The sequence below is a fragment of the Mesoplodon mirus genome (genome assembly GCF_964341445.2).
Source record: "Mesoplodon mirus genome assembly, chromosome: 3".
NCBI classification, from domain to species: Eukaryota; Metazoa; Chordata; class Mammalia; order Artiodactyla; family Ziphiidae; genus Mesoplodon; species Mesoplodon mirus.
Window position 1 is genome coordinate 118,088,943 of NC_138978.1, and position 11,879 is coordinate 118,100,821.

The following is an 11,879-nucleotide window of genomic DNA, read 5'->3' on the forward strand; positions in this document are numbered from 1 at the left end:
AGACACATACTAATCAAACTGTCTGAAATTAAATACAAAGAAAACGTATTAAAAGCAGCAAGGGAAAAACAACAAATGACACACAAAGGAATCCCCATAAGGTTAACAGCTGATCTTTCAGCAGAAACTCTGCAAGCCAGAAGGGAGTGGCAGGACATATTTAAAGTGATGAAGGAGAAAAACCTACAACCAAGATTACTCTACTGAGCAAGGATCTCATTCAGATTTGATGGAGAAATTAAAACCTTTACAGGGCTTCCCTGGGGGCACAGTGGTTGAGAGACCGCCTGCCGATGCAGGGGACACGGGTTTGTGCCCCAGTCTGGGAAGATCCCACATGCTGCAGAGCAGCTGGGCCCGTGAGCCATGTCCGCTGAGCCTGTGCGTGCAAAGCCTGTGCTCCGCAGCAGGAGATACCACAACAGTGAGAGGCCCGTGTACCACAAAAAAAAAAAAAAAACCTTTACAGACAAGCAAAAGCTGAGAGAATTCAGCACCACCAAATCAGCTTTACAACAAATGCTAAAGGACCTTCTCTAGGCAAGAAACACAAGAGAAGGAAAAGACCTACAATAACAAACCCAAAACATTTCAGAAAATGGGAATAGGAACATACATATCGATAACTACCTTAAATGTAAATGGATTAAATGCTCCCACCAAAAGACACAGATTGGCTGAATGGATACAAAAACAAGACCCATATATCTGCTGTCTACAAGAGACGCACTTCACACCTAGGGACACATACAGACTGTAAGTGAGAGGATGGAAAAATATATTCCATGCAAATGGAAACCAAAAGAATGCTGGAGTAGCAATTCTCATATCAGACAAAATAGACTTTAAAATAAAGACCATTATAAGAGACAAGGACACTACATAATGATCAAGGGATCGATCCAAGAAGAACATATAACAATTGTAAATATTTATGCACCCAACATAGGAGCACCTCAATACATAAGGCACATACTAACAGCCATAAAAGGGGAAATTGACAGTAACACGTTCATAGTAGGGGACTTTAACACCCCACTTTCACCAATGGACAGATCATCCAAAATGAAAATAAATAAGGAAACACAAGCTTTAAATGATACATTAAACAAGATGGACTTAATTGATATTTATAGGACATTCCATCCAAAAACAAGAGAATACACATTTTACTCAAGTGCTCATGGAACATTCTCCAGGATAGATCATATCTTGGGTCACAAATCAAGCCTTGGTAAATTTAAGAAAATTGAAATTGTATCAAGTATCTTTTCTGACCACAACGCTATGAGACAAGATATCAATTACAGGAAAAGATCTGTAAAAAATATAAACACATGGAGACTAAACAATACATTACTTAATAACGAAGTGATCACTGAAGAAATCAGAGGAAATTTAAAAATACCTAGAAACAAATGACAATGGAGACATGACGATCCAAAACCTATGGGATGCAGCAAAAGCAGTACTAAGAGGGAAGTTATAGCAATACAATCCTACCTTAAGAAACAGGAAACATTTCAAATAAACAACCTAACCTTGCACCTAAAGCAATTAAAGAAAGAAGAACAAAAAAAAACCCAAAGTTAGCAGAAGGAAAGAAATCATAAAGATCAGATCAGAAATAAATGAAAAAGAAATGAAGGAAACAATAGCAAAGATCAATAAAACTAAAAGCTGGTTCTTTGAGAAGATAAACAAAATTGATAAACCATTAGCCAGATTCATCAAGAAGAAAGGGAGAAGACTCAAATCAATAGAATTAGAAATGAAAAAGGAGAAGTAACAACTGACAATGCAGAAATACAAAAGATCACGAAAGATTACTACAAGCAACTCTATGCCAATAAAATGGACAACCTGGAAGAAAGGGACAACTTCTTAGAAATGCACAACCTGCCAAGACTGAATCAGGAAGAAATAGAAAATATGAGCAGACCAATCACAAGCACTGAAATTGAAACTGTGATTAAAAATCTTCCAACAAACAAAAGTCCAGGACAAGATGGATTCACAGGTGAATTCTATCAAACATTTAGAGAAGAGCTAACATGTATCCCTCTCAAACTCTTCCAAAATATAGCAGAAGGAGGAACACTCCCAAATTCATTCTACGAGGACACCATCACCCTGATACCAAAACCAGACAAGGATGTCACAAAGAAAGAAAATTACAGGCCAATATCACTGATGAACATAGATGCAAAAAACCTCAACAAAATACTAGCAAACAGAATCAAACAGCATATTAAGAGGATCATACACCATGATCAAGTGGGGTTTATTCCAGGAATGCAAAGATTCTTCAATATACACAAATCAATCAATGTGATACACCATATTAACAAATTGAAGGAGAAAAACCATATGGTCATCTCAATAGATGCAGAGAAAGCTTTTGACAAAATTCAACACCCATTTATGTTTTAAAAAACCCTGCAGAAAGTAGGCATAGAGGGAACTTTCCTCAACATAATAAAGGCCATATATGACAAACTCACAGCCAACATCAACCTCAAAGGTGAAAAACTGAAACCATTTCCACTAAGATCAGGAACAAGACAAGGCTGCCCACTCTCAGCACTCTTATTCAACATAGTTTTGGAAGTTTTAGCCATACCAGTTAGAGAAGAAAAGGAAATAAAAGGAATCCAAATCGGAAAAGAAGAAGTAAAGCTGTCACTGTTTGCAGATGACATGATACTATACATAGAGAATCCTAAAGATGCTACCAGAAAACTACTAGAGCTAATCAATGAATTTGGTAAAGTAGCAGGATACAAAATTAATGCACAGAAATCTCTGACATTCCTGTACACTAATGATGAAAAATCTGAAAATGAAATTAAGAAAACACTCCCATTTACCATTGCAACAAAAAGAATAAAATATCTAGGAATAAACCTACCTAAGGAGACAAAAGACCTGTATGCAGAAAATTATAAGACACTGATGAAAGAAATTGAAGATGATACAAATAGATGGAGAGATATGCCATGTTCTTGGATTGGAAGAATCAACATTGTGAAAATGACTCTACTACCCAAAGCAATCTACAGATTCAATGCAATCCCTATCAAACTACCACTGACATTTTTCACAGAACTAGAACAAAAGATTTCACAATTTGCATGGAAACACAAAAGACCCCGAATAGCCAAATCAATCTTGAGAACGAAAAACGGAGCTGGAGGAATCAGGCTCCCTGACTTCAGACTATACTATCAAGCTACAGTAATCAAGACAGTATGATACTGGCACAAGAACAGAAATATAGATCAATGGAACAGGATAGATAGCCCAGAGATAAACCCACACACATATGGTCACCTTATCTTTGATAAAGGAGGCAGGAATGTACAGTGGAGAAAGGACAGCCTCTTCAATAAGTGGTGCTGGGAAAACTGGACAGGTGTGTGTAAAAGTATGAGATTACAACACTCCGTAACACCATACAAAAAAATAAGTTCAAAATGGATTAAAGACCTAAATGTAAGGCCAGAAACTATCAAACTCTTAGAGGAAAACATAGGCAGAACACTCTATGACATTAATCACAGCAAGATCCTTTTCAACCCATCTCCTAGAGAAATGGAAATAAAAACAAAAATAAACAAATGGGACCTAATGAAACTTCAAAGCTTTTGCACAGCAAAGGAAACCATAAACAAGACCAAAAGACAACCCTCAGAATGGGAGAAAATATTTGCAAATGAAGCAACTGACAAAGGATTAATCTCCAAAATTTACAAGCAGCTCATGCAGCTCAATAACAAAAAAACAAACAACCCAATCCAAACATGGGCACAAGACCTAAATAGACATTTCTCCAAAGAAGATATACAGATTGCCAACAAACACATGAAAGAATGCTCAACCTCATTAATCATTAGAGAAATTCAAATCAAAACTTCAATGAGATATCATCTCACACCAGTCAGAATGGCCCTCATCCAAAAATCTAGAAATAATAAATGCTGGAGAGGGTGTGGAGAAAAGGGAACACTCTTGCACTGCTGGTGGGAATATGAATTGGTACAGCCACTATGGAGAACAGTATGGAGGTTCCTTAAAAAACTACAAATAGAACTACCATATGACCCAGCAATCCCACTACTGGGCATATACCCTGAGAAAACCATAATTCAAAAAGAGTCATGTACCAAAATATTCACTGCAGTTCTATTTACAATAGCCAGCAAATGGAAGCAACCTACGTGTCCAGCATCGGATGAATGCATAAAGAAAATGTCGCACATATATACAATGGAATATTACTCAGCCATAAAAAGAAATGAAATTGAGTTATTTGTAGTGAGGTGGATGGTCCTAGAGTCTGTCATACAGAGTGAAGTAAGTCAGAAAGAGAAAGACAAATACCGTATGCTAACGCATATATATGGAATCTACGGGGAAAAAAATGTCATGAAGAACCTAGGGGTAAGACGGGAATAAAGACACAAACCTACTAGACAATGGACTTGAGGATATGGAGAGCGGGAAGGGTAAGCTGGGACAAAGTGAGAGAGTGGCATGGACATATATACACTACCAAACGTAAAATAGATAGCTAGTGGGAAGCAGCCGCATAGCAGAGGGAGGTCAGCTCGGTGGTTTTTGACCACCTAGAGTGGTGGAATAGCTAGGGCGGGAGGGAGGGAGACGCAAGAGGGAGGAGATATGGGAACATATGTATATGTATAACTGTTTCACTTTGTTATAAAGCAGAAACTAACACACCATTGTAAAGCAATTATACTCCAATAAAGATGTAAAAAAGAAAAAAATTAGTTGACGAATCTTGTAAACAGGAGTTTTCACATAAAATTTCAGATTCCCTGGACCTTCAGGAGGTCCATTAACACCTGATCCACTTTCCCACGTGGCCGCCTTCCCCTGAGGCTGAGTACCAGCTGCCCCTTCAAGTCAGGAATGCTCTCATTTGCCACAGTCCTCACCACTCCCTAGTGTCCCCAACCCTGAGGCCCCATGTCGGGTGTCACAAGTCACGCTACTGATGGTGCTGTTGGTTTTCTCCAGCCCACACCGCTTCACCACTTTACTCCAGGTCCCTAGTCCCTGCAAGCTTGTGTCTTATGATCCTTGGTCCAGAGTGAAATGTGCCCTGGTAGAGGCAGCAGAGGGCGCTGTGGACACACACAGGAGAGGAGCCCCGGGCACCTGCTGGGACCAACGGATGCAGGCTGCTGTCTGTGCTTCCTCCATCAGCCCAAACAATGGAAGGCAGGCCCCTCGCCCTCCTAAGAGCACTCATCACAGGGCCAGGCAGGGCTATCCTTGTTGGGCTGCCCAACAAGGGGAGACAGAGTGGGTTGGCCACCTCAGGGGTCCTCAGCCCACCACCAGACACTGGCTATCGCAGGTGGGAAGGCACAACCTCAGTGGGGACAGGGGGAGAGAGGGGTGCCAGAGGAGAGGCAGCTTGCTGGCTTGCTCAGGAAGGGCAGGGCTGTGGGGTGGAGGGGAAGTGGACTAACCAACCAGCTTCCTCCCAAACCAGCTTCAGGCCAGGGCTTGGAATTTCACAAAAAGGCAAAAAGGACTTTGTGAACATTTCTTGTCCCAGCCCAGCCCCCTTCCTGGCAGTGACACAGCCTAGCTCAGGGTTACCACTCTGCTTACCTGTGAAGCAATCTTCCCGCAAGAAGGCTGAGTGTCTCAGCCAGAGGCCTATAAATACTGGGCCCGCATCTTTCTGTCAAACCCCTCTGTGTGACTCCTGGGCTTGGGTAAGTGAGCTGCCAGTTTCCCCGGGGCCGGAGCCTGCCTGCTGACTCTTTACTCCCCTCACCCACCTTCATTTCAAACCTCCACCTGGAAGCCCTCCTCGATTGACTGCTCACTTTAAAGCCTCCTTCCTGTTTTCTTAGGTCATGTTCTGCTGCAGCCTCCTGTCCTCAAAGGCTCTCCTTTTTGGCACTCCCTGGATAGTCTATAAACCATTCCTACCATGTGTGGAACAGGGTCATCTCCCAGTTCTGTTGCAGCCCCTGCTTTCTTTTTATTCTGTTTCCCCCTTCATTCCTTCATGCGGCCAGTAGGATGTGTCAAGGAAGCTTGATGGTCTTTTCTTCTAAGCACCAGAACTCTTGCTTCTCCTTTGCTCAAGCAGAGTGCAGGAAGATGGCTGACCAACTGTCGCAGCTGGAAAGCAGCATAGAAACCATCATCAATATCTTCCACCAGTACTCTATACGGCTGCAGCCCCCGGACACCCTGAATAAGAAAGAATTCAAACAGCTGGTGAAAAAAGAGCTGCCAAACTTTCTCAAGGTAGGGCTGGACTCCTGAGAGTCCAGGAGTCTCTCTGGGCTAAGGATGGAGAATAGGGGTGCAATCTGCAATGGTCAAGGAAAAAGGTCTTGCTCCTTCAACCTAGCCTCCAGAGGCAGTGGGCTCCATGTTTGGAACAGGATTTGGACCCTGTCACTAGAGGTGGTCCATGTTAGGTGGCACCAACAGACTGAGCATGTGCAGTGTGCCAGGTCCCATTCTGGGCAGGGCGTGTAGTGGCCCACAGGGACCCACTGTCCTGACGGGAGAGACATGCAACAAACGTGTTGACCAATCAAGAACACAGATAGATCCACAGCCAATAAGTACCTGAAAGAAAAACAGAGAGAGCACTGTGGGTGATGTGGGCTGGGTGCGGGGAGAGGTGACTAGTTAAATGGACATAAAGGGCCCCTCTAAGGAGGTGACCTTTGAGCTGAGACCTGTATTTTGGTGGGGGGAAGCAAGTGAGGACTACCCTTGGCAGGAAGCCAATGAGATTGTAAGGCTCAGATGGACTTGGAGTGGAAGACCCCAGAGGGCTTTTCTAATCCAAAGGCTCTCTGGTAAGAAGCAAATGAACAGCATGTGGGAAAGGACCCAGCCCAGCACCAGTGTGTACAAAGCACTCAGTAACATGTTAGTTTATTTCCCTGATCTGAAAATGATTAGGCAGCTCTACGAAAAGGAGGATTCGTTGCACAGGATCTTGTTGTTTTCTTTACAAATTTGGTGACTTTGGGGACACAGAGGACCGGACTAAGAAGGGTGGGACATCTAGGTCCCAGTCTCAGTTCCATTCCTGGAGCAGGATGTTCCGGGATAGGTGGCCAGCTCTACCTGGAGCCCCTCCCCACCTTGGAAAGGTGGAGAATCACAGCGGTCAGAGGTACTGGGGTTGCTGACAGCTCCCTGAAGGTGCAGACCTCAGCAAGCAGGACGCTCGGTCAGGGTAGACAAGAGGGGATACAGCCAAGAGGTTGTGTGGGCAATGTTTTCCTTTGTGAGACCCCTATCCCACCCCATCCACCACGCCCCACATCCAGAGCAGATAGGCTAGGATGGGAAGCTGGGCCCCCTCCTACGGGCTGCTCAGGAGCGAGGGCTCTGCCAGGGTGATGGAAAAGGTGCAAAAAAGCAGATCACACTGAAGCGTTGCAGAGTGGGAAGGGTGTGGGAGATGAGCTGGGCACCTGCAGGTTCCCAGGAGGAGACTCAGCGGGGGTGCCCCAGCCAGTGGGAGGCGGGGCTGGAATCCAGTGAGGCCTGGATCCTTCACCTCCCCTCATGCCCCCCTTGCACACTTATCACACCACACTGCTCTCTGTCCCCATCTCGTTTCCCTCGGGTGCTTCCCCGCCATGCAGGCTGAAATGAGTGTCACTAAGTAGTAACCTGGAGACGGAGGGGGGAGGCAGGAAGAGGAGGGCGTGACATGGATAGGAGTAGAGGGAATGGGAAAAGACCGGGCTCTGAGCCAGATCGGAAGGTGCGTGTCCACCCTTCTGCTCCCAAGCCTTGTCAATCTGCACAAGCTAATTACCGTTTGTACGACTGTTTCCTCAAGTCTTCCTTAAGGAAGATTCCAAGTCTCCTTATCATTGTTATAAAGACCAAATGAGGAGACATCTCTGTACTTATGAACTGTGTGGCCTCGGGCAAGTCACTCGACCTCAGTTCCTCTCCTGTAAAATGGAGAGAATTGTGGTGGCCAGGAATCAGAAAGTGTCCAGCAGATGCTCAAACTGAGGCCCAGGAGCTTGGTGTCACTCGGCCTTTGCCATCAGATCACTTGCTGTGCTCCCCGTCCTTAGCCCTGACCACACCCAGCCCTGATTGCCCTGTGTCTCCCACCGCCAGAAGGAGAAGAAGGATGACAAAGCCATAAACGAGATCATGGAGGACCTGGACACAGATGTAGACAAGGAGATTAACTTCAAGGAGTTCTCTGTGCTGGTGGGCAAGCTGACGGAAGCCTCCCACGAGGAGATGCACAAGACGGCGCCCCCAGGAGAAGGCCACAGGCACGGGCCAGGCTTCGGGGAGAGTGGTTCAGGCCACGGCCACAGCCATGGCAATCACGGCCACAGCCATGGCAATCACGGCCACAGCCACTAATCATGTCAGGCCACTGGCCCCTGCCCACCTAGGGCCACGGGGCTGCCTTAGCTGCAGGGCAGGGAGATATGGGTGAAATATAAAGTCTTCCTCCAAGCCAGTGTTCTGTGTGCTTCTTTCCCCACCCCCTTCCCAACCTGACCTTCCTGGAGGTCTGGGGGTTTGACAGCCATGTGACTTAACTGGGCCTCAGTGTCTGCATTCAGTAAGAACAAAACAAGAAGCAGCAAAAATGTGGGTCTCTTCTGGGTCCTTTGGGTTCACCTCCCTGACCATCTCCTCACCTCTGACTCTAGGCCCCCCTGCTTAGGTCCTTGTCACCCTGCCCCAGCTCAGGACCTCTCTGTCCAGACAGTCAAAGTGGTCCTTGTCACCATAAAAAGCAAAAGGTGAGTTTCCCTTCCCCTCAACCTTCCAGCCACCCCCCAATCCTGCCCCCACCCCCTCTTCACCCAGTGCTCTCCACAAGGCCATCTCTCTCCTACCAGAACCTTAGTCCTCTAGACAGAATGTGTCTGTGGAGGAACAATGACGTCAAGGACAGATGGGGTGTGTTATCCACAAATGGAGTTCTGAATCCACGGGGGCATTGGGTGTCTCTCAACAGACCTAGGATCCTCCATGGATACGGGGGTAGGTGAGCGCACAGATGGGAAGCAGGGGTCTGGCCCTAGGTGGACATGAGTGTGAGAAGGATACCTGCCTGCCTGTTGGAAGAAACAAGATCCACCCCTGGCTCTGTAGCTACAGAGCCTAACCACTGAGGTGTGGAGGTTGGACACTGGGTCCAGAGAGCCTCTCAGGCCTGAGGATTCTGATCCTAAGCCTCGAGGGCAAGCTGACCTCCCTGAGATGGCCAGGGCTCCTCCAGGTCCCAGTGGGTGGATGAGACCTCAGGCCAGCAGAAACCCTGGCTCCTCTGCAAACTCGCGGCCGGCCTGGCTCCCAGCTTCCCTGCAGCTGCTGCCGCTGGTCCTCACCTCAGCAGCCTCCAGACCACTCACTTCAAAGACATCCAAGGGACTCCTGGCCTTAGAGCAATGCCATAATGTCCCCCTACTGGGTCATTACCGGGCTGGGGTGGGCCTTCCAAACTCCAGAGCCCAAATCAGGTTCATCTGCTCTGCCCTGTGCTTTCAGCAGAGAGAAAACTCTGATAGGATTAGGATTGGGGGTGCTGGGAAAAGACAAACAGCATCCATCCCCCAGGTTACAAGTGAAGAAAGCGAGGCATAGAGTCGAGAAGGGACCAGTTCAAGGTCATACAGTGGTGATTGGTGAAGATATTGCAGAGAGCCTTGAATCCATCTTCCCTGTAGCCTAGATCTCACAGCTCCTTCCCCAGTGCTGAGCATGAAGCCAGGAGCGGCGGTCAGACTCCAGCTCCCCCCATGACTCTTGGCTGTAGCCTGCCCCTGGCCTGCCTGCTGTGGACCGTGTAGGCCCTGCTCTAAGAACCTTTGCTGTGGCGACAGGGATTTCCGGGCTCCCACTTGAGGGTATGAGGGTGCTTCCAGGAACCACTCCAGGCTGTGAGCTTGGGGAGAAGGGTTCAGAAGCCCCCAGCCCCTGGGGGATCCCATAGGTGGGGAGACTCATCTCCTGACAGCCCTGCTAACCCACCCTTACATCCCTGCTGTGCAGCTTGGTGCAGGAGAAAGAGAACTGGCCTGGCAGTTGGGAGGCCTGCATTCTACCAGTGGCCTGGCCAAGACTAGATACCTCAGGTAGGGTAGGCTTCCCCCAACCCCTCTGCCCACCAGTGCTTATCACAATGTGCCATAAATATGTCTATGACTCTGCTTCCTCACAAGACTGTGAAATCCACGAGGTCAAGTCCATGGCATCTGTCTTATTCTCTGCTTTATTCCGAGCACCTAGAGAGGTGGCTGATACACGGTAGGTTCTTAAAAAATACTGACTGTATAGATGTTCTAAAATTCCCCACATGCTCCAGGCTCCCTTCTTGAGGGGAGGTGTAGAGAAAGGAGGGAGAGGAGGTGGGATTAATACCACCAAAATGTCCCCACAACCAGTCGCCAAAGCTTCAATAAAATGCCTCAATCACTGGAAAAAAAAAACAAAAACAAAACCAGAAGGCTCTAACTATGGAAAACAGTATGGAGGTTCCTTAAAAAACTAAAAATAGAACTACCATACGACCCAGCAATCCCACTACTGGGCATCTACCTTGAGAAAATGATAATTCAAAAAGAGTCACGTACCACAATGTTCATTGCAGCTCTATTTACAATAGCCAGGACATGGTACCAACCTAAACGTCCATCTACAGATGAATGGATAAAGAAGATGTGGCACATATATACAATGGAATATTACTCAGCCATAAAAAGAAACGAAATTGAGTTATTTGTAGTGAGGTGGATGGACCTAGAGTCTGTCATACAGAGTGAAGTAAGTCAGAAAGAGAAAAACAAATACTGTATGCTAACATATTTATATGGAATCTAAAAATAAAAATGTTACTGATGAACCTAGTTGTAGGGCAGGAATAAAGAGGTAGACATAGAGAATGGACTTGAGGACATGGAGAGGGAAGGCGAACATAGGGTGAAGTGAAATTAGCATCGACATATATACACTACTGAATGTAAAAGTTATGGGATCAGCCGCATAGTACAGGGAGATCAGCTCAGTGCTTTGCGATGACCTAGAGGGGTGGGATAGGGAGGGTGAGAGGGAGGGGATATGGGGACATGTGTATGCATATGGCTGATCCACTTTTTTGTGCAACAGAAACTAACATGGTATTGTGAAGCAATTATACTCCAATAAAAATGTATTTTAAAAAATCCAGAAGGTTCTGGATATCATCATGGCAACTCAAATTGGAAGGTAAGGGCAGCAAGGGAATGAGACTCTGATCAGCTTTATTCAGTCTTACCAGTTCTGCCTTCATCTGCTGCACACTAGAATCTTCCATTTGAATAAAGGGATTTGTCTTGAAAAAAGTTTGAACATTATTTGTTTAACCCAACCTGCCTCACCCTCATGCTTGAGTGATTCTCCCCAACATCCCTGCCATGCGGTTGGCCCAGCTCTGCCTGAACTCCTCCAGGTAAGGGAGCATCCTCCTTTGGTGCTGACACTTAGAAAGTCCTTCATTACACGGAGCCAAAATCTGTCTCCTCTCGCCTGCCAAGCATTAACCCTGGTTTCCTCCCACACCACTGGGGATACAGAATAAATCTAACCACCTCCACGCAGGCAGCTACCCATCCACTTCTTCAAAATCACATCCAGGCTTTCTCCAGCCTCTACACAGTTGTACCAGGAATGCTCTCCCCACCCTAAGATCTCTAGTGAGTCCCTTAGGGCCCATGAAGGCCTAGAACCTATGTCACCACCTCCATGAAGATTCCTCTGACCACCCACCTTCCTCAAGCCCATGGGGGCTTCCTCCTCCAGGCCTGTAGAAGTCTCCAGTACATCTACCCTTGCAC

At 46.4% G+C, this 11,879-nt stretch overlaps 1 protein-coding gene across 2 annotated transcripts; it reads left to right on the forward strand.

Moving 5' to 3' along the window:
• Nucleotides 1–5,732: 5,732 nt before the first annotated feature.
• LOC309800851 (protein S100-A9-like) lies at nt 5,733–8,511 on the forward strand. 2 transcript variants are annotated; one of them, XM_082615170.1, is made up of 3 exons: nt 5,733–5,753; nt 6,137–6,297; nt 8,158–8,511. In XM_082615170.1, exons 2-3 carry the CDS (start codon nt 6,148–6,150, stop codon nt 8,413–8,415), a joined length of 408 nt encoding a protein of 135 aa, XP_082471296.1. In that variant the 5' UTR covers nt 5,733–5,753; nt 6,137–6,147; the 3' UTR covers nt 8,416–8,511. The 2 variants fall into 2 exon arrangements, with proteins under 2 accessions (XP_082471296.1, XP_082471297.1); XM_082615171.1 differs by having other exon boundaries at nt 5,741–5,753; nt 6,134–6,297.
• Nucleotides 8,512–11,879: the final 3,368 nt, after the last annotated feature.